Source organism: Salvia splendens, chromosome 18, assembly GCF_004379255.2.
Source record: "Salvia splendens isolate huo1 chromosome 18, SspV2, whole genome shotgun sequence".
Classification (NCBI taxonomy): domain Eukaryota; kingdom Viridiplantae; phylum Streptophyta; class Magnoliopsida; order Lamiales; family Lamiaceae; genus Salvia; species Salvia splendens.
In genome coordinates, this window is record NC_056049.1 from 7,143,793 (window position 1) to 7,169,951 (window position 26,159).

The 26,159-nt window shown below is 38.6% G+C and overlaps 4 protein-coding genes across 7 annotated transcripts; 2 read left to right on the forward strand and 2 right to left on the reverse strand.

Annotated features, from left to right (window-relative positions):
* Positions 1-2,621: 2,621 nt before the first annotated feature.
* Positions 2,622-8,694, forward strand: LOC121776162. Of its 3 annotated transcripts, none has more exons than XM_042173305.1 (21): positions 2,622-2,831; positions 3,672-3,802; positions 3,969-4,053; positions 4,173-4,226; positions 4,321-4,412; positions 4,493-4,669; positions 4,754-5,135; positions 5,207-5,527; positions 5,611-5,805; positions 5,898-5,993; positions 6,071-6,131; positions 6,210-6,337; positions 6,444-6,690; positions 6,766-6,908; positions 6,986-7,104; positions 7,188-7,311; positions 7,389-7,725; positions 7,811-7,912; positions 7,994-8,109; positions 8,211-8,270; positions 8,345-8,694. In XM_042173305.1, exons 1-21 carry the CDS (start codon positions 2,784-2,786, stop codon positions 8,441-8,443), a joined length of 3,117 nt encoding a protein of 1,038 aa, XP_042029239.1. In that variant the 5' UTR covers positions 2,622-2,783; the 3' UTR covers positions 8,444-8,694. The 3 variants fall into 3 exon arrangements, with proteins under 3 accessions (XP_042029239.1, XP_042029240.1, XP_042029241.1); XM_042173306.1 differs by having other exon boundaries at positions 2,624-2,831; positions 3,944-4,053; XM_042173307.1 differs by lacking the exons at positions 2,622-2,831; positions 3,672-3,802 and having other exon boundaries at positions 3,961-4,053; positions 4,160-4,226.
* Positions 8,695-10,144: 1,450 nt separating this feature from the next.
* LOC121777575 (heterogeneous nuclear ribonucleoprotein F-like) lies at positions 10,145-11,717 on the forward strand. 2 transcript variants are annotated; one of them, XM_042174871.1, is made up of 2 exons: positions 10,145-10,250; positions 10,820-11,717. In XM_042174871.1, exons 1-2 carry the CDS (start codon positions 10,234-10,236, stop codon positions 11,592-11,594), a joined length of 792 nt encoding a protein of 263 aa, XP_042030805.1. In that variant the 5' UTR covers positions 10,145-10,233; the 3' UTR covers positions 11,595-11,717. The 2 variants fall into 2 exon arrangements, with proteins under 2 accessions (XP_042030805.1, XP_042030806.1); XM_042174872.1 differs by having other exon boundaries at positions 10,909-11,717.
* Positions 11,718-18,034: 6,317 nt separating this feature from the next.
* Positions 18,035-21,427, reverse strand: LOC121776375 (phosphoinositide phosphatase SAC6-like). Its single transcript, XM_042173548.1, has 19 exons — positions 21,268-21,427; positions 21,126-21,203; positions 20,921-21,048; positions 20,755-20,846; positions 20,593-20,650; positions 20,463-20,519; positions 20,355-20,385; positions 20,176-20,256; positions 19,988-20,094; positions 19,836-19,916; positions 19,685-19,762; positions 19,535-19,605; positions 19,326-19,424; positions 19,143-19,242; positions 18,958-19,066; positions 18,811-18,883; positions 18,578-18,743; positions 18,435-18,501; positions 18,035-18,368 (listed from the first exon to the last, which is right to left on the reverse strand). Exons 1-19 carry the CDS (start codon positions 21,416-21,418, stop codon positions 18,232-18,234), a joined length of 1,764 nt encoding a protein of 587 aa, XP_042029482.1. The 5' UTR covers positions 21,419-21,427; the 3' UTR covers positions 18,035-18,231.
* A 2,582-nt stretch (positions 21,428-24,009) lies between these two features.
* LOC121776663 (translation initiation factor IF-2-like) lies at positions 24,010-24,684 on the reverse strand. The gene has a single exon (XM_042173848.1). The coding sequence runs from the start codon at positions 24,682-24,684 to the stop codon at positions 24,010-24,012; it is 675 nt and encodes a 224-aa protein (XP_042029782.1).
* Between the last annotated feature and the right edge of the window lie 1,475 nt (positions 24,685-26,159).

A 26,159-nucleotide genomic window follows, 5' to 3' on the forward strand; every position in this document is an offset into this window, starting at 1 on the left:
ACAACCCCTTAAAGCATGAGAGTTAAAGTTAGGGGCATTGTTGAATAAAATTGGACCACCATATGAAGTGAGGGGCCATAATTGTCTCAATATATAATGGAACGACCAAGAGTTTACATATATTAAATTGGAATTCGATATATATGATAATATGATGTATTTCTTTGGGTTGACGTCCATTCATTTTTCTAGTTCCAAATATATCAACTACAAATATATTGTTCTTAAATGTATGTATCACCTTCTTTGTTAATATAAAAAAATTGCATAAATCTAACACTTATACTACTAGTGTCCCATTAATACGTGACTCATATTACTACCGGCACGAAAGGGCTTCAAAAGTTGCTTAAATGATTTCGTTTTCAGCATTGCTTGTAGCGCCATGTCAACACAATTGGTTTTGTTACTAGTTACCCAACTGACACATAAGACTTCACTAGTCGCTTAAAGGATTTCGTTTTAGCATTGCTGGTAGCGCCACGTTGGCATAATTGATTTACTGATATTTAACATACTATATTATTCAAGTCAAAATAGTTAATCCAAATAACTTGAGTAGTGAGTATCCATTGATCCCCATACATATATTCTAGCATAGTGAGAATCAAGTTGGAAATTTCCCATAAATATAGCTCAATGGATCTGCATTGGACAGTTGGGCTTTAATGGACCAATAAGACTAAGATGGATGTTATTTCTTTGGGTCAAGCCCAAGTCTTATGCTCATTTCCAATACTAATAAGCTTTTGAGCTTAACCTTTGTGAATAATTTTAGTAGCTTTGAGCAATGTAAATATTTTATGTGTTTGCCCAATCATATAAGCTTATTTTTTATTTTCGATCTTGACAAACAGTTATGCAGCTCGTAACATCAGCTAACGTGTCAATTCATATTCATATTAAAAACTTAAGTAACAAGTTTATGGGGAAAAAAATAATGTAACAAAAGCATTTTAAGAACTTTTTGACTGATAATAACATCTTTAATACGTATGCCCATAACAACTTTGCGTTTTGTCTTCCATGACTATTCTTCATTAATATTTACATTTATGTAAAACCAATTTATCAATATTTCGGATAGTTATGTGTCCACATATAATATATGAAGAATGAGAGTAATAGATTCCAATCATAACGTAATTATTTCGAATATGATGAATTTAAAGATACTAATTTGACAAATGAATCGAACAAATTAATAAGAAAATTGCCCAGACTTATATAGACATTGTTAAAGTTTTGTACTTAGGTGGCAATTATATACTCGATTTCTTTCTCTCTTATACTAAAAAAAAATTGTGACATTAATGTTTAAAGTATACGTCTTTGACTTTATCTTCCTACTGATTGGTTTAAATTGAATGCCTCAAATATAAAACCGGAATATAATAATTGTACATCATTCCGTTTGATTGGCTAATTATTTTTGTGAATAAAGTTTAAGATAATTGTCCTTGACATATAGAAATGGTACAATTACTAGCAAGCAGCAATCCTTAATAAACTCGATCTACCATGGAATAGAATAGGTAAGGAGTAACTTTTATTTTTAATTTTAATAAATGAGTTGTTCGCTGCAATTGAAACTCACCGATACATGTCAAGTTTGGCCAACAACTATATTAACCAATATGTCTGTAAAATTAATTAAATACTAGTAATTCATACTCATCCGTTCCACTTTAAGTGAACTATTTCTCTATTTGTGATGTCTCATTCTAAATGACACATTTCTAAAAATAGAAACATCGCTCTCTATTTTTTACCCCTTTCTTCCTTTACTTTTTTCACTTAACTCACAAAATACCAATACATAAAATCTCGTGTCGGAATAGAAATGTTCCACTTAAAGCAGAACGGAGGGAGTATTATTTTATTTTAATATATACTCCCTCCGTTCCATTGTAGTGAGGGCATTTCTTTTCGGCACGGAGATTAAGAAAGTAGAGAGATGAAGAGAGAATAAAGTAAGAGAGAGTAAAGTAAGTGAGAAGAAATGTGTTAACTTTTACTAAAAAGGGAAATGACTCCACTACTATGGAACGTACCAAAATGGTAAAATGACTCCACTACTATGGAACGGAGGGAGTATTAACTTATAGGTAAACTTGTATACACTACTAAATATCCATTGAAATTGATAGGAATTTATTATCCAATAAAAAAGTTGACGTGTCACTTTTTTTTTTAAAAAAAAAGGAAAGTTTCCCATCCCATCATTTCTTTTTCTAGCAATGCTCAAACACTCACTCTCACAATCGATACGTGTTCCTGTCGTCTTTCGGTGTAATTACATTATTGCCCCCGTAATAACGCATAAATTCCATGCCGTAACGTGGCGTTTTCTGTAAGTTGTCGTGTAGGTAGGGACAATTTAAGGTAATTATAGATCTCACCGTCGTTTTATCGCAATCTTCGGATCACACGTTGTCTGCTTCCACGTGTCCTCTTCGTTCAAAATCAGACCACCGGCCCATCATTTAGTTTTCAGTTTTTAACTATAAAAATTGTCAGTTTTTTGTTTTTAAAGTAACCGTCTCTTTCTATTTGCTGCGAATTTATTATTTTAATCTAAAAAAAGAGATAAAACTGTATGTAATCGTTAATGAAATAAACCGTTGCTACCTCATTATATAATTCTACAAAAGAAGACTCCTCCTCACTCTTGTTTCTCTCTCCATTCCTTCACTCCCATTCAATTCCGTTGCTCATTTCCCTAGCCTACACGCATAGAGTGTTTCGAAATTCAAATTAATTCGGATTCAATTTCTGCGGATATGTCTGTTTTCGTGAAGAAACTCGTTGAAAAGGCTTCTATGAAGAAGGTTAGATTTTCGGAACATTTTAAATTCAGTTTCAGTAGTGTTTGAATCATCTTCTTCTATTCAACTCGTTAGTTTCCGAGCTTTCAATTTTTTTTTATATTCAAACCTTTTCTTTGATTGTTTGAGAGTTGTGATCGATCAGGTGAGAAAAACAAAATGGAGTTCTGAATTTCTTACTAGTCAGTTACAAAATTGTTTATTTGTGAGGATCTGATGGATTATTTGGAGATTAAAAAAATTTAACTACTTGTGACAAATGGAGTAGAAGATTGTGTGATTTAGTTATGAAATTGATATGCAAATCGAAGTTGATTTTTTGCATTTAAGTTTGTTAACAACAATATTTGCCTTTTGGAAGCTGTGGTAACTTGTTTTTTATGCTAGGAAATAATTCCCATTTTAAGTCAAATGTTTTTCTTAAAATGGCATATCTGTATAGTATAAGTGCAGTAAATGTTTTCACATTATATCTGGATTTTTGGGAGAAAAAAAAATGCAGTAACTACTTGTGACAAATGGAGAAGTGGATTTTGGCAATTTAGTTTCTGAATTGATATCCAAATCGAAGTTGATTTTCTGCACAATTTGCCTTTTGGAAGTGGTTTTTGTTATGCTAGGAGGGAATTTCCATTTTAAGTCAAATGTAGTATTTCTTAAATTGGCATATCTGCATAGTATAAAGGAGTAAATGTTTCACATCATAATGTTACTACTACTATATTTAGTAATATCGGTTGAATTTGAAGGTTACATGCATTTTTAAGAGGTTGGAGATTTCTCTATGTCCTGTGTGGGATATAACCTCTGTTGGCCTAAGGTTAACTAGTTGCCCTTTTGCAGCATTCGGGGTTTTCAGACAGTTTGAGACCCGACGATGTGGATCCTCGTTTGGTTTTTCACTACGGGATTCCATCAGGTGCTGTGCTCGTGGCTCACGACTCTATTCAACAAATTCTTGCTATTTCAACTAAGTAAGCACATTCTCCAGCATTTCATTAAAGAATCGTTGAAGCTCCTCTTGTACATTTATATTGATATTCGAACGCTTTATGGTACGGGTCATGTGACTAAAGGGGTCACAAATTTTGTTCCCTGATATGTGTTTTGACTAGATGAAACTCTTTTGCGCCCCCTCAGAGATGGACAAATAAAATTGTTCGGTAAAGATGGCGCACAAGCTCTACTAGAATCTTCAGAAACGATACCAAGTAAATTTTTGCTGGTACGCGTCGCTGCCATCATATTGTTTTCATTTTGGGCATGTACAGAGGCATCGTATTAGTACATTTTATCCGTTCACAACCTTGATAACTTACATCGAGTAATAGTTTTTGTTGACAGTTTATCGAGAACCAGGGTATTCTTTTAAACGTAAATGTCAACAACCAAATTGAGGTAGTGACAGTTTCCGGATTTCTACTTGTTTATTTGAACGAAAACATTTCTCTCGATTTATATAATAGTAATATTTTGTGTTATTCATTCGTAGGTCTGGGATCTCGATAACAAGTGTTTGTCTTCCGTCCATCAATTTGGGAAGGAGATCACCTCATTCACGGCCATGCGCAATGGAGCTTACATGTACTCGACTTAAACTATGCCAGGAACTAATTTAAATCCATACAATCCATAGATTTTTATTGGTATGTTTATCTTGGCAGGTACATAGGAGATTCGTCGGGAAATGTGTCCATCTTAAGGTTACACAAGGTGACATTCAGTATTGAACCTATGAAATACAATATACCTCTTTTGGTATCTTATGGCAAGACAAACGAGATTGGAAGTGATATCGCAGCAAAGCACGTTCTTCCTCAACCGACAGCTGAAAGTAAAAGGTAGTACTTGTTGAGGTTGTAATGATCTATTGGATTGTTAGTTGTTACTATGGATATGGACTAAAATATTTCAAGTTATCTCAGGGTGCTTATTATCTATTCTGATGGTGTTATTACGTTGTGGGGAATACGAGAAAGCAAAGCCGTATCCACAAATTCTGGTGTTTCCACTATGCTTCAAGAAGCGAAGAAAGTAACAGCAGCATGTTGGGCTTGCTCTGGTGGAACTAAAGTTGTCGTTGGGTACAGCAACGGCGATATAATGCTCTGGAGTGTTCCATGCCCCGTAGATTCAGATGCCGAGCAAGCTGCAAGTCAGATTACTCCAACCTACAAGCTAAACCTTGGATATAAAGCAGAGAAAATTCCAATAACCAAGTTGAAATGGGCTGACGCGGATGGAAAATCAAGCCGACTTTATGTTCTTGGCAGCAGCTCCGACAGTAGCTCCACAAGTTTGTTACAGGTACCAAACTGTTGTCTACTCGCGTTAGTTTCAATAGTGGCTTTACAGATTTGCTCGATGGAATGTGGCAGGTTGTTTTATTGAACGAACAAACTGAAACGCGCACTGTCAAACTAGGGCTCCATCCTCACGAGCCAGTGGTGGACTTTGAACTTGCCACGAGCTCTGATCAAAACAAGCATAGGCGTGATTCTCTTCTCTTGCTTGGGAGGTCGAGTTACGTCCATACCTACGATGACTCTTTAATCGAAAGGTACCTTGCGCAGAGCCAAAGCAAATCATCTCCTTCGCTTCCAAAGGAGGTGATGGTCAAGCTTCCGTATGGTGATTCAAGCATCACGGTAGCTCAATTCGTGACGAGCATCCCCTGCATGCCTTCTTCTGCAGACGAGGTAAGCATGAGAGTTCACAGAAAAAGTAGTTGGCTGGCGAATGAGGACACGTGCATTGAGTTTCTTTCCTTCTTGTTATGTAGGACTTTAGCATGCTGGCAAAAGACAGCTTGCCACTTTTTCCTTTTGAAAGAAGCTTAAAGGATGGAAGCAACTCGACTTTCACTCCATTTTCGAAGGCTAAGAACCTGCTCATTACAGGACATAGCTCTGGGGCAATCAACTTCTGGGATGCTTCTTGTCCACTTTTGCTTCCGGTAGCTTCAATCACCCAACAGGTAATTGTGTGGCTTTACTACGACGAGCTTCAGTGAGCGAGCATCGTTTCTTGGTAGTTTATATCCCTTTTATTTTCATCTTGCTTCTGCAGAGTGATAATGACTTGTCTTTAAGTGGCATTGCACTGACGGCGTTGCATTTCAACTATGAATCACATCTTCTCGTGTCGGGAGATCAAAGTGGAACTGTAAGCAAGTTCTGTTGCTACGTGCTTTGTGGGGCTCCGTTGGTGCACAGATTTCTCACTTGTAGTTCTTTGTGCAGGTCCGGATTTTCACGTTTAAATCAGAGGCGTTCGCCCCTCCAAGCACGTTTCTGTCCTTAGGTACTTGTTCTCATGAATAGATAAAGTCACTGATTTTAAAGGCATCAAGAATTTAATTGTTTCCTTACTTAAACATAGGTAATTCGAGGAAAGGAAGCAGCAATATCATTCGTCGTGTCAAAGTTGTGAAGGTAACTGGTGCAATTCTGTCTATCGCGACAACCGGGAATCTAAAACAGCTTGCTGTTGGATCTGATCAAGGATATGTAAGTTTATCTCTAGCATGTTTTTCAAATATCTTTCTCCTAAAACAAAATGCAGAACAATCTATCTTAAAATCTGAAGTTTACGTGTTGTATCTCGTGCACACAGGTGTATTTGATCGATCCAGAGGGTCCCGTTGTGTTGTATGAGAAACACGTTGCAAGCGAATTCTGCACTGGGAATATCTCGATGCATTTTGAAACTTGCAGCTTCCATGGCTTTGAGAAAGATGTTATAGTCGTGGCAACGAAAGATTCGTCTATTTTTACACTCGAGAAGGATACAGGAAACACACTAAGCTCTGATGTGGTCCGGCCTAATACACCGTCAAAAGCTCTATTTACACGGGTTCTGGGTGAGTGTCGTCTCTGAATTCTCTCTTCGTCTTCTTAGATTTTAAGGACTGAAATAAAGAACTCCGAGTTTCCAGATTGCTCTTACAGAGGATCTAGCGTGCCTGATGCTATAGAAGTCAACAGCATTCGTTCTGACAACTCAACTCCAAAGCAATCGTTTATGTTGCTATGCACTGAGAAATCAGCGTATGTGTTTTCCTTGTCGCATTTGGTCCAGGTATATGCGCAACCGGCTGTCGTGTAATCAGCATGACCGATTCAGAAAAGGTCGAGTAACAATGTTCGTATTCGCAGGGTGTCAAGAAAGTGATGTACAAAAAGAAATTCAGTTCCCCTTGTTACTCAGCATCAACTTTTGGCTCTCCGGATGTCGGGCTAATACTTCTTTTCACTAGTGGAAAGATCGAGATTAGGTAACGTTTCCGTGCTTAGTTTACGAAAACTCATACTAAATGTTTTCAGTTGAATGATTGAATTTGTTACTATGAAACTTCAGATCCCTGCCAGAATTGTCTCTTGTGAAACAAAGTTCAGTAAGAGCACTCACATTTTCGACTTTTAGACCCCTCTCGATTTCTGACATTGTAGTGTCGTCGTCCCTTGATGGCGAACTCATCATCGTAAGTCTTCAGCATCACTTTTTCATCGCTCTAACGTTACCTTGAAAAGGCTGCTAACTATACTTGCTCTGAATCAGATCAACGGTGATCAGGAGTTACTTTTCGTCTCAACTTTGCTCCACGAGGCTTACAGATTTGTGGACTCGGCTTCCACAGTTCTAAAGAAAGAACTTGTGAATGCTCAGGGGCTCATCTGTTCACTGCCCGTGAAAGAAAAGAAAAAAGGAATATTTGCCTCTGTGATCAAAGACAGCAAGAGTGCAAAAGCAAGGAACGGTCATGAGGTGGAAACCGAAGATTGCAGACAAAGTATCGAAGAACTATCGACCATATTTTCGACATCCAACTTCTCAATGGATGTTGTAAGTGAGGAGAGGAAAGTTATGAATGAGGAAGATGAGGACTTGGATATAGGTATTTTTTTCTTCCTTTTTTTTTTCCTTATGTTGTTGTGTTGCAAGGACGCCTTCACTTTTCGTCGTTGCTTATGGTTTGACAGATGACATTGAGATCGATGACGCGAAAGAGAAGCCAAGAGGGTATCCAGTGATAGCAGGGTTGAATAGACAAAATATTACAAACAGATTTCAAGCAATTAAAGGTAACTAAGTCATATCCTCCCATGCCACTTTACGTCGAAAATTAGTGACATTTTCGACCTTCTTTTTCGTTCGTTTCACAGGCAAGTTGAAAAATACAAAGGCGAAGACCGAAAAAGTGGGTGTAAATGAAGTGGAGGAGGAGAAAACTGGTGCTGCTATTGATCAAATCAAGAAGAAATATGGCTATGCTTCATCTGTAAGTTCAAAATTATATATAACACAAGGAAATAATAAAATCCAAGTGCAATGCAAGGAGAAGAAGCCTCTTTCTGATGGGATTTCGCAACGTAAATGCAGGACTCGGGGGCAGCAAACGCAGCGAAGACGAAGCTGAGTGAGAACTTGAAGAAGTTGCAGGTAACACATAGTTGTATGATATGAGAAATGAGGAGAATTTGGTGAGGAATGAATGGAGGTTTTGTGGTGTGTAGGGAATAAGCTTGAAAACAACAGAGATGCAGGATACAGCACGCTCGTTTTCTTCTATGGCCAAAGATTTGTTGCGCTTTGCTGAAAATGATAAGAAGTGAACCATATCTCAAATCCTTTGCATTTATTTTTTTATTTTTGAGTGCACAGAATGAAAAGTAATTTATTGTTTATATATTCTAGTTCAACGTTGTTATTGCTACACCGTTTGCACGCTGTCATTTATTTTTTTTTATAAAATAACTAGTCATTTTATTAGGTACTAGTACTACTACAAAACAATGTTGTGAGATTTTTTTGATACACGATTGATATAATATGAGATTTAATTAAGTACTACTAGTACAATTTACTATAGTTTTGAGATATTTTTTATGAAGTCAATATAATTTAGATTTGAAATCGATATTTTTTCCAAAATAAAAACAGTTGGAGGCTTTCAGCAAGTAGAAAACTGGTCAAATAAAAGATGACATTGGCTAATCGTTATAATAATATAGATGGAAAAAGATTTTATATAAAGTAGAGAAAGAAAAGAATGATGGATGATGTTGTTAAAATAAACATGGACGAGTACCTCCACATCGGTGAGTCGACTGCCATTGAATATATGAAGTATTTCTGTCAGGGCGTGATTGAAATTTTCCGTGATCAGTACCTTCGAAGCCCTGCTCGCGAAGACTGCCAGTATCTGATGCAGATGCACGGGGAGAAGCATGGGTTCCCGGATATGTTAGGAAGCATAGATTGTATGCATTGGGAGTGGGAGAACTGTCCCGCTGCCTGGAAGGGGTTCTACACGACCGGCTACAAAGGAAAGAATCACACGATGATCCTGGAGGCCGTTGCTGACTACCGGCTATGGATTTGGCATGCGTATTTTGGGATAGCCGGGTCGAACAACGACCTCAACGTACTCAACTCGTCGCCCCTTTTCAACGAGCAGTGCCATGGCGTCGGTCCGGCCATCAGTTTTGTCGCCAACGGGACCCAGCATGATATGGGCTACTACTTGGCGGATGAGATATACCCTAGGTGGCCCGTCTTTGTGAAGACGATCAGATGCGCATCGGATGAGAGGAAGGCATACTTTGCGGAACGCCAGGAGTCGACGCGCAAGGATGTGGAGCACGCATTTGGTGTGCTCCAGTCTCGATGGGCGGCAATTAGGGGTCCAACGCGTTTGTGGCATATCGACTGCATTGCTGATATAATGTACGCCTGTATTATCATGCACAACATGATTGTCGAAGATGAAGGTGTACGACTGACTAGTTGGGCCAACGACGATAATGAAGCCGGTCCAAGCCACGGCATAGCCGCCCCCAACGTACGAAATGGGGTCCCGCACGATGAAGCCGGCCTCCTCCAAGCACATGCCGACATGCCCCAAATGGATGCTCATATTCGACTCCAAAAGGATTTAATTGAAGAGTTGTGGGCGCGGAGGATTGCATGGCGTTAGTTTTTTTTTTAATTATGTAATTTTTTTAAATTTATTTTTTTTAAAATTTAAATAAAATAATTGGATTTTCCCGTATCTGTGTCATAAATTTAATTCCGTATTTTGTGTGATTGTCAATTATTTGTTTTATATAATTAGGGGTGATGTGGCTAGGCTATTGTTGGGCTATTGCTTGTCCTGATGACGTGGCAGGAGGATTTTTAGTGGTGATGATGTGGCAGGAGGAGTTTGTGGTTGAGCTATTGCTGGGCGAAAGCCACTGGAGATGCCCTCAGGCAGAAGGAGTAATATTTTATTAGGGGTAGTTCCGTAATCTCGCCAGGGCGAATGTCTATTTCCGGCTAGGGTTTCTAGTTTCCCCTCTCACTTTGATCTGACTTTCTACTCCATCACGACGCCGTATTGGATTCTGTCTTCGCCGCTGCCATGTACGGCCACAGGGGGTAAGGAATCTTGTCAATTTTAAAACATTCTGTACTGATTTACGATTTTACATTCTGTGGCTGGGTATTGGGAATTTCTTTTCAGAGGTTCATTTTCTAGGTTTTTCTTTAATTCTGCAAATTTATGATTGTATGGCTACTTCTACTAATTAAGGGCTTTTTTTTAGACGCGAGTGATTTTAACGGGTGAATTTGGGTGTTTGTTTGCACATTGAGAACTATGTCACCGGTTCGATACTCGATTCAAATAGATTGGGTTTTAGGTTTGATTTCAATCACTTGTTTAGGCTAAGGATAGTAGAAATCATAATGAAAGATCACATTTTGAATTGATATTTCTTTTTGTTCTGATTATATAACATGAAAGTTCCATTTTTATGAATTGGGGGTTTGCTTGGGGAATCGTTGTTATCATTAATACTCCCTATTTCTGCAATTGGGTTCATGAGTTATCTTCATTATTCATTAAGAGCTTTAGATGCAATAGAAAATCTAGATGGGTTGGGATTGGCTTATATTAACAAGGTTGAGTGGGGGTTTTTTCCTTCCTTGGGTATGGATAATTGAAGGGCATTGTTTGGGAGCGGGGGGGTGTCGGACGGGTACGAGATCGGCTCAAAGAGACCAAGAATGATGGAATCGAGTCCCTACTTCGCAGTGAGGAGCAGCACCAGTTCAGGCGCTTACCCGGCACAAGGCTACGACAGCAGATACTCCTTTCCCGTGGTTCGTCTGAGAGGCCTCCCATTCAACTGCACCGATGCCGACATCTTCAAGTTCTTCGCGGGGCTCGACATCGTGGACGTCTTCTTGGTGAACAAGGACGGGAGATTCTCCGGAGAGGCGTTTGTTCTCTTTGCAGGGCCTATGCAGGCTGATCTCGCTCTCCGGAGGGACAGGCAGAACATGGGGAGACGATACGTGGAGGTGTTTAGGTGCAAGAAGCAGGACTATTACCACGCGATAGCATCTGAGGTGAAAGAAGGATCTCATGGTAGTGTCGGGCGTCGAGGGTCGCCACCGCCTGCGCGGCGAAAGAGGTCTCCGGTAAAGGAGAGGATGGAGTATACAGAGATCTTGAAGATGCGCGGCCTGCCTTACTCGGTGAGGAAGTCGGAGATCTCGAAATTCTTCGAAGACACCGTGAGTGTGGAGGAGGAGAAGATTCACATCCCGTGCCGGTCCGATGGGAAAGCGACGGGGGAGGCGTACGTGGAGCTTGGTTCGGTGGAAGAGGCGAGGAAAGCCATGTGTAAGGACAAGATGATGATTGGATCAAGATATGTGGAGTTGTTTCCTTCAACACCTGAAGAATTGAGGCGAGCTGCATCAAGATCTCGTTAGTGAATTTTAATATAGAGTTCAAGTTTCCTCTGCTTTACCTCTGTTGTTAACTTAGATCCACACATTTTAGTTGTTTTACTACATTGAAACTTGAGTTTTGAGTTAAATTGTGTTATTCCTTAATTCCTTGGTGAAGATGAAAGATGCTTATAAGTTTATCAACACTACCATTTTACAAAAAATTATCAAGAATGGGTTAGAATACAAATCTTGACATACCCGCGGTGATCACTCATGATTTATTATATACTCCTTGTTAATGGGAAAACAATTAGATAAATATTACTAAATGATATATAAAGATTTTAAATAGTATAAGTATATAGTATAACATTCATGTTATAATACAATCTCCAAATACACAACAAATAAAGTTTTTGCCGATGTAGTTGACTATTAATAATCATCATTTTTCTGAAAAATTTCCACTGCCTTATAAGTTATAACACACTTTCGGAAAGAAAAATGGAAATTATTATTCATAGATATGGAAAAAAGAACAATTTACAATTTTTTTTATTTCTCCGTTTAAACTTTAATGTGAGGAATATTCTCACTTTCACAGTACAGTACTCTAAACTGTGTATCTTTTGAAATCACTAATTAATTGAACTTAATTGGTAATTAATAAACACTCTCTTAAAGCTTACTAATATTCAACTTTAACCGGAAATAATTAAGTGTAGCCGCTTTACTTTTCGATTGAATAAAGTTGCAAAAGTTATGTTTCAATTTTATTGAAAAAGAATTCTAGTATATATAGACATGCCTAACAACTTAAAGCATATTACCCTCTTAAGACCTAAATGTAGCTTGGAATTATGCATGGCTAGGCTAAGGTAGACCTATAGAAGTTGAATTAATATAAGATATTAAGTGGCATCAAATTGTATCTCTATAAATACTCCAACATCCTCACTTTAAGGCATGCAACAACATTGCAAACATAGCTCAGTAATCTGAAAATCATGAAGGTGGGCAGCTAAATCATCCATGTTGTGATTGTTTGTGTGATGATGATGAGCATTGCCATGTGTCATACTACGAGCAGTGGCGGACGGAGTTAAGGACAAGGGGGTACGACTATACCCCCAAAATGTTGAATAGCCTAGTGGTAAAATAATCCTATTTTATAGTGTAAGACCCAGGTTCAAATCTCCTAGGTGTATTTTTTGCTATTTAGTCTTTTATTTTTGCTTTCATTTGTTAACTGTTTTGTTTTTATTGCTATTAATTTGTATTTTTGTTTGCATTTATTGACTGTTTAACTTTTACTATTACGTATTACTGAATTTAAGCATTTACTATTATTAATAATATCCATCTAATGTACGATTAAACATAGAGTAATATAATTTATTAGTTGAATTTTTCATTTGTTTTTTACACAATAAAAGCATGTATAGTTGAATCTAATCTTTATTATTTATAGTTTTCAATTATGTTCATATTTGAAATTCTATAAATTATATGATGCATTTTTTTATTTTAAACATTAAAAACTATTTTAAAATTGAAATAAGTTCTCAATTAGAAAAGAACCTCTATTTAAATAGTACTCCGTAGTAAAAATCTTTCAACTAATAACACTTAAATATCATTTATTTTTATATACAATGAAGTGACTTGCTAAAAAAACTGAGATAACGACAAAAAAAGTTATATCTCCATGCCGATTTAACTATATATCGCACCCCCAATCTCAAGTATATGGATCTGCCACTGGCTACGAGCCGTCATCTATCATCGGGGCAGGGCCTTCAAGGTCTTGATCTCTTTGGAATTATTTTCGGAATTCTTGGGGATATCCTGGGAGGAGGAAGAACACCATCTTCATCATCACCACCTTCTAAATGATTTATAGAGAGATAGAGGACTTGAATAATATAAAACTTAATTCTATAAAATAAATATCTATTATCAGTGACGAAGCCAGGATTTCGATAGTGGGGGCCCAAATCACCGTTAACAATTGTAGGGTATTCATCGTTAACAGATATGAGATATTTTCTTGTCAGTGCATAGTGATTATCGTTAAAAGAGATGTCGACGTTGATAGATCATACTATGACAAAAAATTGAATCAATGTAAAATGAACTTGCACAATAAGATACTCTATCTGTCCCATAAAAGATGTCACACTTTTTTATGCACTCGTTTTGAAAAAAATGATACTTAATAAATAGTTAAAGTGGAAATGGAAAGAGAATAACGTAACAAAGGTTTCTCTACATTATTCTCTTACTTTACCCTCTCTTTACTTTAACTATTTATACATATTTTTCAAAACGAGTGTAAAAAAAGAAGGGTGATATCTTGTATAGGATGGAGGGAGTATTTAGTAATGCTGTATAATAATAGAATAGATTTTTTTGAGCGGTTGTGTGAAAAAACTAAATTAAAGTGACATAGAAAATTAATAAAAAGATTAAACGCATATTTTTTGGAGTGAGATCATTTGTAATAGGAAACATTTATGAAATAACTATACTAAACTTAACTACATAAATTAAATTGAAATGAAGAAAATCGCATAATTTTTGAACTAAGAGAATTTGGAATTAGCAATTAAAACAGATAAAGAATAAGGGCATATTTTTAAAGTAAGATCATTTTTTTATTAAGGAAATAATTTTGAAATAATTATTAAGAACTACATTAAACAAATGAAATGGAGAAAAATTGCATGTGTTTTTGGACTAAGATAATCAACTAAATAAGAACTGCATTTCAGAGAATTTGGAATTAGCAATTAAAACAGATAAAGAACAGGGCATATTTTTAAAGTAAGATCATTTTTTATTAAAGAAATAATTTTGAAATAATTATTAAGAACTACACTAAACAAATGAAATGGAGAAAAATTGCATGTGTTTTTGGACTAAGATAATCAACTAAATAAGAACTGCATTTCAAAATGAAATGGAGAGAGTCATATATCGATCCTAGGGTCTATTATATTGAAGACAACTGCTCCAACCATCTAAGCAAAACAAATGACAGAATAAATGCAGCATATATATAGTAATAGGTACAAAAGCTGAGGGGCTCATGGGCCCCCAGGCCCCAATGTGGCTTCGTCCCTGTCTATTATACTGAATAATAATGTTATGTCGTGTAATAATAATACTCATCAGTCGGATAAGCAATCCGGTTAGATCGATGTGATTTTTCTCTAATTTCTTAGTATTTCTGTATGCATGTGTGTTTATAATATTAATATAACTGCATTTGTTCTTGAATTTCACTCTATTCTACTAATTTATTCGTTTTACATATATATTTGTTCGATTTATCCGGTAATTATACTTGGGATGGTACATTGGTACTCTGTAGTTGATTTATTTTGACTTTTAAATCTTAACCTTTTCAAAGATTGTAAATGAAGCTGAATTGGCATATCAAAGTAGATACTAACGTCTAGTTGAGAAACTTATTTACATTTCCCAGACTATGACCAAATATTTTTCTATGCAGCTGGGATGCATTAATCTCAAGCTGATCACTTGGAAGTGTAAGAGTAACCACAATAGGGCGCTGCGTCACCTGCTCAAGGCCACGGCGCCCTATAGCTGGGAAACGGAGGCCCACGGCGGGGGGTGGACGGGCTTGCGCCGAGTATTCGGCGTGGACACGATGCACAAAGGGGGAGCCGAGGTGCTGCCGGAAACTTTTTTTTTTATTTTCAGTTTTTATTTATAAATACTACTCCCTTCGTCTGCCATTAGGAGTCTCGGTCACTTTTGCGCACTCGTTTTATAAAAATGATAATAAATAGTTAAGGTGGAGAAATGGTAAAGTAAGAGAGAGAATAATGTTGACCGGGACTCCTAATGGTGGACGAAGGGAGTACATATTACTCATTTTTCACGATGGGTGGTGGGCGACGACAGCGGCAATGAAGAAGAAGTGGCAGATTCCGATGACGCCACCGAGTAGGTCGTGGCGATGTTATTTTATGTTATTTTATATTTTTTTATGCTTTTTATAAAATTTTCGTTGTATAATTTTCTGGTATCTATAATACAAGAAGATTTGGTTTGATATTTTTTATATTAAATTATGCGTTTTTTTCTAATTATTATAGTCCGATAATTTTTATTCTAATTGAATTAAAATATAACAACAATTGATAAAATAATTAGATTTGTGGCGGTGGCATGTCCACTATAAGGCTGTGCAAGTTTTTTTTTTTTTGTTTATTATTACTGTGGACAAAAATTTGTGGCTTGAATTTGGACGTGGCCAAACTATTGTAGACACTTTAATTGGACATATTGCAGGCGCCATAATTTCAGGGAATAAAAAGCAGGTTGACTGAAATCTTGTGGCTAAGAGCATCTCCAATGGCGGACGTCCGGTCGGACATCCGGTCGGACGTCGCGACGGGCGACCGGGACATCCGCCATTGTGGCGTTTAGGGTCGGATACGGACGTCCCGGCGACGGGCGGGCGGACGTCCGCCATTGTGGCGTCCAGTCGGACGTCCGGTCGGACGTCCCGTTTTTAAAATTTTTTTTTAAAACTCTATATATACGGCTCGTTGAATTTTATTTCATTCGCACCACTTGTGTTAACAAGTTTCTCTCTCTACATCTCTAATTTCAAGTATATCTAGAATGTCTAGTGAAAGTGATAGCGAGAATGAGTTGGAGGTCGCTGTTGAAGGTGCGATAGAGAGGCTGCTACAACAGAGGTTGCAGCGGCGGCAGCAGGCGGCGGTACCTCGGCCGATCCATCGTCGAACTCAAGTACCCCGTGACCACATTGCTGCACATATTCGGTTGTATGCGGACTACTTCGCTCCGCAACCGCGTTTTGGGGAAGCCTTATTCCGGCGACGCTTTAGGATGCATCGTCCGCTGTTTCTGCACATCGTGGGTGCTTTAGAGAGAAGATACCTGTATTTTAGGATCAGAGAGGATGCAGCTGGCAAACCCAGACTCACGCCCTTGCAGAAGTGCACTGTCGCAATCAGACAACTAGCGTATGGAGGCGCGGCCGACATGTTCGACGAGTACCTCCACATTGGCGAGACGACAGCCGTCGAGTGTCTGCAGAATTTTTGCGCGGGCGTGAGAGCGATATTCGGGGAGCGGTATCTTCGGAGTCCGAGCCCCGAAGACTGCCAGATGCTGATAGATATGCATGGGTCGGTGCACGGGTTCCCTGGGGTGTTGGGCAGCATAGATTGTATGCATTGGGAGTGGAAGAACTGCCCCGCCGCCTGGAAGGGGATGTACACTACCGGCTTCAAAGCCAAGCATCCCACGATGATCCTTGAAGCTGTAGCTGACTACCGGCTGTGGATATGGCATGCTTATTTTGGAGTCGCCGGGTCCAACAACGACATCAACGTTCTCCAGTCGTCGCCCCTGTTCAACGCTCAGTGCAATGGCGTTGGACCCGCCATCAGTTTCGTCGCCAACGGCAACCAGCATAATATGGGGTACTATTTGGCGGATGGAATATACCCAAACTGGCCCGTCTTTGTGAAGTCAATCAAGCATCCGCTCGGACAAAAGAAGACATACTTTGCGAGCCGTCAGGAAGCAGCGCGCAAGGATGTGGAGCGGGCATTTGGTGTGCTCCAGAGTCGGTGGGCGGTTGTGAAGGGTCCTGCACGGCAGTGGTATATTCCCAACATCGGCGATATCATGTACGCATGTATCATAATGCACAACATGATTGTCGAAAATGAAGCTGCGGAACTGACTCAGTGGACCAATGAAGATGATACGGGTGCAGGTCCAAGTCACGGCGTGGCCACCGCGAATGTGAATGTGGGGGTACCTCATGGAGAGGTCGCGCGGCTGCGTGCATTTGCCGACATGCGGCAAACAGATGCCCATGTTCGACTTAAGCAGGATATCATCGAAGAGGTTTGGACTCGGAGGGGTTGACGTGATAATGTATGAAGTTTTTTTTATTAGTACGTAATTTTTTTTTTCGAATCTTGTATGTTTTTTCCGATGAAGTTGTTAATTTTTCCCGTTCGTATTCTCGGTCAAATTTTATTTCCGTAAATGTAAATTGTTTTATTTGTGAATATATGAATTTTTTTTATTGCGGGATGTCCTAGTGGGAAGGGCGGACATAGGAGGGGATGTCCTAGTGACGTGGCAGTGGGATGGGAAGTCCTAGTGACGTGGCAGGAGGTGTTTTTGGGATGTCCTAGTGGATGTCCTAGTGGGATGTCCGCCCACTGGAGATGCTCTAAGAAGTTGATGAGTGAGATTGATATTCATCCATACAAAATTCGGTTGTAATGTGAACATAATCATTTCAAAAAATTCAGTCCAACATGTTGAAATAGAGATACATTTCATCAAAGAAAATATATGGATGGTGGAATAGTGGAATTGCCTTTGTTCGATCTAAAGATCAAGGGGCAGACATTCATACAAAGCTAGTCAACTCTCGAAGGCTTGAAGATATTCAAAGAATCAATTACAGAAGAAGAGACTAATTTCTTTCTTTGTATGAAATCCTTTCCTTGTACACATGCATGGGACTCCATTCTGTAATGTGAATACATAACAAATACAATTGACACTTTCTTTTCTCTCCTAAATGGCCCTTATATCGCTCAACATTATATATATATATATAGTGTTGGAATTGCTTGTTTAGAGGTCAGAGCCTAGGTTGGTTGAGACGAGGACGATCGCAGAAGATGGGAGCATTGGCCTTAACAAACATGGCCACAAGGTAACTCATGCTTCCCCACATGATGGAAATAAATATGTTCCAAGGATCATGCTCATCTACAACTGCATCAGAAACATTTAGTATTGACAAAACAAACAAGAATAGTACCATCATTTTCGCATTCTAACCTCGTATAAGTGAAAGCATCGCGTAGAAAATCCCACTGACTATCGCCGAAAATGCCAGTGGAAACGACTGCCACAGCCACAAAGAAGCAAACACATGAGATGAAGTAAAAGTGGTTGATTTATGGTGTTAGTAAGAGACTCACAGCAACAGCCTCAACGCTACGATTCCTCAGCACCAGCCAACTAAAATGTCCGTGCAACAGATCAATTGCATCCTGCTTAGAACCATCACAGAAGTTGTTGAGGTAGTAACGCACCAGAGCAGTCCAACCCTCTCTCACAGTACCACAAATTGTTCTCTTGCCAAATCTGATGATATTATTACATGGTTATGTTTGTAATAGTACTAGTTCTAATACATGCCAAATTATTTCACCTCACAAAATCGCCTTTCAAAGCACGAGTGCCAGCGTACTGAATGCTGATGTCATCGCCGTGGTTAGCCCACACTACACAAATAACCTCAGATATTATCATCAGAAACAAATATACTGCACACAGATAGCATATTAATCAGACTCACTATTTTTGAAGCATTCATCCAACTTTGGATGCATTCTAATAGTTTCATCAATATGAAAAACGCCAACCCTTCGAATTTGGGATTCCAACATTTTACGACCAATCATGCTCTGCACATACAATAATCGGTTAATGGTTTCACTCAATATTAAAAACATTCTAAATTTGAAGTATATTTCTATCCACCTGGGTGACATTAGTACGGTCCAAACAATCCACGCAATTAGTCCTAACAACTCCAATTTGTTTCTCAACCTTCTCCCTCTTATCATTCAATAAAAAATACCTGAACAAAATCCAATTCAATTGACAGACTCGTTTATAAAACTTGAAAGCATAATTATATTTATGGAGTATAAGAAATGTTACCTGTTCTTGTAGAGAAATATCTCGATTTGATAATATAGAATGGAAAGCCAATCAATGTATAATTCTCCGCAGATTTTATGAAAATCGAAATGCCTGTACCTGTGCAAAATATTGTAATATTGTACAAGTAAATTAATATTTATCATACACGCATAGAACTTAATAATTAGGCAAGGATGAGATTTTTAGAGAAAATGCATCTTTCACACCTAATATTATCACTAGCAATATGCTGCATTGCGAAGCCAAATAGCTCACATAGACGTCCCTCATCTCCATGCTATAAAATAAAATTGCATTGAAATTTTATTTAAATATGCAACTAAAAAACAAATTTTCAAAAGTCTATAGATACTTACCTTGTTGACAAGATTAACAGCTAAAACATTTCCATATTTCTTATTCAGATCATTAAAGTGTTTTTCTACCACATGAGGCTGCAGCAATGTTATGTAATTAATCAGCAGTAGTAAACTATATGTTGGAATTGAGAATATAAATAAACCTCACTTCGAAATTCCAGATGAAGAACTTAGGTTTATACGTTAAATCAACAATCTGATCCCAGATTAAAGGAATTGACCCTCGAACCTATAACAAGAACTCAACAAGTTAAAGATTTCTTCATTTCAAATGGATGATTGTGTTCTCCACAGAATTACCTGGATAAACGATGCAATGTGGCCATTCAGTTGCATGATTTGTTCTGTTTCTACGAAGTTCGCAACAAAACCATCAGAATCAGCTCCTCTCGTCCACATCCGAGTGCCTTCAGAAACATCCAAAATGAGAACTCATAGTATAGATCATATATTAGTTCAATCCATTTTGCATTTCATTCCATATATACCAGTTCGTCTGTTGCACCTACGTCCAATTAGCGAGACTTTGAGAATGTTTTCTCCGAGTGCATACTGAAAGCTCGTGAAACCTGATGACTAGTTAAGGCTTGTTGACTTCATATGCTATACACAAGTAGTAGGACACTATTCATCATCAAGATTACCGCGTCAAATAAAAGGATATTGCCTTGCATAACAGGAAGCAAGTACGGATCAAGCTGCATAAACACACAGCAGATCAGGCACTACACATACCCCAATTGTTGTGGAAGGAGTGCCAAAAATAAGAACTAACCTTGTTATCTACTAGAAATCCTGAAATGTAGCTATTCCATAGAAATCGAGGATCGGCCTGTGCAACAACCATTAACAAAGTAAGTAATTTCCTTAATTTTAACTCTTTTAAAATTAAGGAAATTACTTACTTGTCTCCAAAGAGGAAGCAATTTGGATTCCTCACTCAAACCATGCAGTCTTTGAAGGCTACATACATTTGAAGACTATTAAAAACATTTGGCTACATACATTTGAAGGCTATTAAAAACATTTGGCTACATAGATTTGAAGAAATTAACAAGTTTATTTACCTCAATGTTAAATTGACTTCGTAGGAGAAATAAAGACCAGGAGTGTTCTCTGCAATGTGTAGCAACTGGGAGAGTTCACTCTCCGTCCTTTTCTGCCCCAAAAGAGGCCAAACTCTGTTTTATTTCAGATATCAAAAAAATTATTATTAAAGCATTATTACTATACGTGTTCTTCTGTGGCATGCTTGAGGGAGATATCGCAAGGGAAAATCTTCATAGACGAGATTCTGAAGATGGGTTTATTTACATATGTCCCCGCGCTTTCGCGTCCCGTTATCACTAGCAAATAACTGCCTAAACAATTTGGGGGAAAATCAACAATTGATTGACCTAATTAATCGATCCGATTGATCTAGTAGAAATTGGCTTGCCTGCCAAGAGCTTCAGTGTCCCAACCACTCCGTAGATTGTCCAGATTTTTGGGGAACTGATGATCTGCGGTAGCTCGTCTGGGAAGAGAGAGAGCCGATTAAGAATTACGGCAATAAGAGATGAATTATGAATTAGGTTTACCGGTGAGAGAGAAGGAGGCGTTGTAGCGGCTGACGGCGAGAAAGGGGGCGGAGGAGCCATCGGTGGGCTCCACCAGATATTGATCTGGGAATTCCCATAGCCGCATTCTGTTATACACCTTCTGCACCACGGGATCGCCCTTCTCCATCATTTTTGCAATTTTGGAAAACCAATCCAAAAACCGATCGACTTGTTCAGTGCGCTCTCTCTCTCTCAACAGTAATAACAGAAATATGACACAATTTTCGCGGCAACTTTGGTATGTGCCGCCACGTGTTCAGATGACGTGGCGATTCAAGCAATGAATTTTTATGTACATGTAATGAATTAGTAATCTGCAATTTTTGCCTCATCTCAACGTGTTTACTTTAATAAAAAAGAGAAGAATCACAAAGACTCAAATACTCCATTATATTAAAATGAAAAACACTCAGATTGAGGAGTACATTTTTGGCAAAATTGAAGTTCAAAAGCAATGATAAGTAAAATTGTTTGAGACATTATAATCTTCAGTTGGAATCCGGTGGTTAACCTCCTCCTCGGCCTCCGCAGCCGCTGGTGGTTGTGCATTATCCACCGCCTGCCCCACATGGAGATCAGCAAATTCCTCCTCATGTGGCTGAACAGCGCCGGCGCTGAAGTAAAAGCCTTATTACAGACGGTGCAGTTGTACACACGGCCACCTTCACCACCGCCGGTCTCTTCCTGCCCATCGGATTTCCGAAGACTGGCTGCCAATGCTGGGGTGGTGGTGGTGGATAAGGCCGGTTCTGTGGTTGGCCGCCGCGGCCTCGGGGATTGGCTCCACCGCGGTTGGTGTTGGGGTTGGAGGAAGAGGCGTTGTTGGTCATGATCGGAGACAGGAGACATCTGGGGTGGTGGTGGTGGAGATTGTATAGGCGGAGGAAACCGGCGAAAGAAGGCGTTGGTTGGGATTAGTTGTTGCGAAGAGGCGCTTGAGATTCTTACAACTGATTTTTGTGGGGGGATCATATTAGCTTCTTGGTTAAATTTTTTGTTTGGTTTTTAGTAGTGATTAGATTTTAGATTTATGTTAACATATTTTTGGAAAAGATGGAAACCCTATTGCTTCGACTCACCTAAATTTTATTTAAGACATGTTTTTGCAATAGTAAGGGTTTTTAGATGTTGATGATGATCTAACCCTTAAATTTGTAGGAAAGGACACAAAATTGGGACGCAATTACTTGTGTTGGAAAATTTGAAAAAATAACAACAATCTATGACGCAAAAAAACGTCCTTGAAAAATAACATCATCTTGGAGTGTTGGATGATGGAAAGTTGGAGACCCTATTGCTTCGCCTGACCTAGCTAATTTTTATTTAAGACATGTTTTTGCGATTGCAGGGGTTTTAGATGCTGATGATGATCTTACTGTTAAGTTTGTTTGGAAGGGACCTTTTTAGCATATTAAAGATGAAACTTCGAATCGTGAGGAATGACAGAATTAACGCTATTTTCATGTTCTCATGCTTTGTACTTTACGTAGTGATGATCAGTTGATTTTCTCAGGAAATGATGTTTTCAACCTTTATAAGTATATGGAGTAGTATAATAAGACAAAAAATATCTTGCCCTAGTATTTGAACATACATATAGAGTATGCTACAACTTGAAAATTTTCCACCAATATTGATACAATTATAAAGTCCTTGGTACGATAGAATGGAATGAGGATGTAATGAAATGATACTAATTCTTTTGCATTTCTATGATATGAGAATTCTATTCCATTATACCAAGAAAATGAATGAAATTAAAGTCGCAAGGCTAGGGCTTGATTGTCATTTGGAAGATTCGAGTCTGTCGGGCGTTGCCTGAGGGCATCTAACCTTAACCATGTGCGAAAACCAATAGCAAATATATTTGTTGAGGTAAACTATATGGTAAAATTATTAAAAGGGTCAAATATGTTTTAGGATCTAATCAAAATTGGATCTTGAGAGTTGCATTCTTGCTTACCTTGTTTTGTTGGCTAGTACTAGTTTAAATGGTTTTGTTGGCAAAGGCGATTCTCAAGACGCTCAACTACTGTTATGATTTGGTATGTAAAATGAAGAAAAATGCGTGTTAACATTTTTTGTGACTTCGATATGGGACATTTGGTTTTACACTTAAACAAAGTTTTATTACAGTCTAGTGTTGAATATGTTTTGTTAATACCTAAAAGCTGGTTGTGGGTTCATAACTCAATTCCATCATTTTTTTGCATTTTTTTTCTTTTCTTTTCACATGGGTAGCTTTTCTTATGTTGTAATCAATTTGCGAAACTGTTCAAGGGCTTTTAAAACTTGTTAGATTGCTTAGTGATTAAACTAACTTTTCTTTTCTATAATTAAACCAACAAATCGATAAAACAATTGAGAACTAAATTATTTATCTATTCTATGTAATGAAACCGTACACAATTATTTATTTTATTCATAGATGCAAATTAGAATTACTGCATGCCGATCAACATATATTGGACGTAAAAAATGTTGTATTGATAAAACTCCATGTTACACACGCAATACATTCTCAGTCGATAAAACGTTCTTCTTCCAGCAAGACTTAACAACAAGGACCAAGACTCTCTGTTTGCAAATCAAACAACATCTCGATCAAACCACAACAAACAAAACACAACAATAATATCAGTATCAATCAAACAACAATTCATCAAACAAACTCAAAATTATAAAAAAAAAAAACAAGAAAGAAGAACTCAAACACTATCTTCAGTTGGAATCCTCTGGAGGCGGCTGGTTCAAATCCGGCACCCTAAAGTTCCCCTCATCCTCTCCCGCATCCTCTCCGCCCTCCTCATCGCCCGCCATATGGAGGTCCGCAAACTCTTCCTCGGCCCGAAACGCCGGGGGCGGATGCACCCCTTTCCAGCCCCGGTCCGGGTGGGACCGCATATGCCCAAAAAGGGCTTTTGTCGAGCTGAAACCTTTGTTACAAACGCTACAGTAATGGTAACCATCACCTGCTTCGCCACCGCCTGCAACACCTTGATTCCTAGCGCCACCACCAGCGCCGCCGTCACGGTTTCTCTTCCTGGCAGCCAGGCTGCCTCCAATACGGAGGGCCCCGCCGCCGCCGCCGCCGCCGACGGGTATGGCCTGGGAGCCGAGGCCGTGGGCGCTGGGGCCGGGTAACGGCCACTGCTGAGGTGGCGGAGGGGGCGGGCGGTAGGCGCCAAAAGCGGTGCGGCCCGGGGCGCCCATGGTGGGAGGAGTGCGGGGCGGGGGCTGGTTGTAGAGGGCCAGTTCCCAGGGCTGCTGCGGGGGAGAGCCGCGGCCGCGGGGGTTGGGCTGATCTCTGGCGGGGCGGCGGCGGCCTTCGACGGGGGGAGGGATGGGGTTCGAGGAGGAGCTCTCGCTTCCGGCGGCTTCGTTGTTGTTGCTCATTGTTGGTTGATTGGTGTTTTTTTTAATTCAAATGCGGTGGGAAGGTGAGGTCGGAGATAAGGGGATGGGGGGAAATGGGGGAGGATTTATAGGAAGCGGAGATGGGGAAGAGGTGGCGTTGGTTCACTTTGAAGAGGTGCGAAAATTGATCTCAGAGAATCGCAACGTTTCGGGATACGTTGCATGGATGCAGTTTTTTTTTTTACTTCAGCAATTTATTTGTGAATAAACTGTTTTTCGAAAATTCTTTTTAAATTCTATTATATTTTAATATGAGAGAGAAAATCGAAATCGTTTTTAAAAGAAATAGGAAATTAAATACTGTAGAAACGATTTTTTTACGTATAAGTTTAGTGGAATAACAAAATAGTGATGATAAGAAGAGATAAAATGATGTATTCGAGATTTATGTTGTGCATGCACAAAATATATAAGTAATTTAAATAATAAATTTTCTTTGATTTTTTATTAATCCCATAACTTTTCAAACTAGTACTTATACAAACTCATAGTTTAAGAAAATAATTGTTACATGATCAAAATTGAAACTAATAATCAAAATTTAAATATAATATGATAATAAAATGATATCATTATATTTTGAGTGTTAACTAAAAATACATATGTATATCCAAAATGGCTTGATTTTATTATAATATCATATACTAGTATATTATTACATCATGTAACAGTTTTATAATCTAGTTGAATAAACATTTCTAATTGAAACTGGCTTTTTTCACAAATTAATCAGCACATTTCTTCTTTCCAGGTTGGTGTAGTGCCATGTTATTTTCTATCTTGGGATTGCATGCATGACTACCGACTTCTTCTATTTTGACGTTTAAGTGAGAGGTTTCAATATCCCCCGCAATTAGAGTGGAGACCGAGGGCAAACAGTGAGTTTGTTGCGAAGTTTAGAGAAGAATCGAAAGAAAGTGGCTTCATGAGGGCATCTGCAATTTGGTCGGCAGAGGGAACATGACGAACATCCGCTAATTTGGCTTGAACCTTGTAACAAACAAAATGTATATCTAATTCAATATCCTTAGAGCAGCGTGAAGAAATGGGTTCCTGGATAAAGCAATGGTACTGATACTATCTACCCACACAATCGGAGTGCGGGTGGATGAGATTTTGAATTCGGAGAGGAGATAAGTTACCCAAGTGACTTACTTCAGAGACAGTCTGAGCAAGACTTTGGTAATCAGCCTCAATATTGCTTCGAAGGACAACTGGTTGCTTTTTGGAACACTAAGATATCAAGTTCTTACCAAGTTGGATTGTTATCTAGTCAACTGGTTAATAATTCAATCTGCACAATTAGTCAACCCTAAGCATGAGTGCACGATTTGTGAGCCCTAAGCGCAAAGTAAGTTGGTGGTCATGCAAGTTTTTGTCAACTTCATGATGATGATTGAAGGTGGATTATTATTGCAATGCTTATAAAGTACTGACTCTGTCCACCAATAATC

What these genes read in the sequence shown, in the direction of transcription:
- LOC121776375 (XM_042173548.1), bottom strand. Translation starts at nt 21,418, where the DNA reads ATGATGGAGAAGGGCGATCCCGTGGTGCAGAAGGTGTATAACAGAATG. An exon ending in ATATTTCTCTACAAGAACAG is followed by an intron (nt 19,243 to 19,325) that starts GTAACATTTCTT and finishes GATTTTGTTCAG; the next exon opens with GTATTTTTTATTGAATGATA. An exon ending in ACCGTACTAATGTCACCCAG is followed by an intron (nt 19,067 to 19,142) that starts GTGGATAGAAAT and finishes TTGTATGTGCAG; the next exon opens with AGCATGATTGGTCGTAAAAT.
- LOC121776162 (XM_042173305.1), top strand. Translation starts at nt 2,784, where the DNA reads ATGTCTGTTTTCGTGAAGAAACTCGTTGAAAAGGCTTCTATGAAGAAG. An exon ending in AGTGGAAAGATCGAGATTAG is followed by an intron (nt 7,105 to 7,187) that starts GTAACGTTTCCG and finishes ATGAAACTTCAG; the next exon opens with ATCCCTGCCAGAATTGTCTC. An exon ending in AGATGAGGACTTGGATATAG is followed by an intron (nt 7,726 to 7,810) that starts GTATTTTTTTCT and finishes ATGGTTTGACAG; the next exon opens with ATGACATTGAGATCGATGAC.
- LOC121776663 (XM_042173848.1), bottom strand. Translation starts at nt 24,684, where the DNA reads ATGAGCAACAACAACGAAGCCGCCGGAAGCGAGAGCTCCTCCTCGAAC.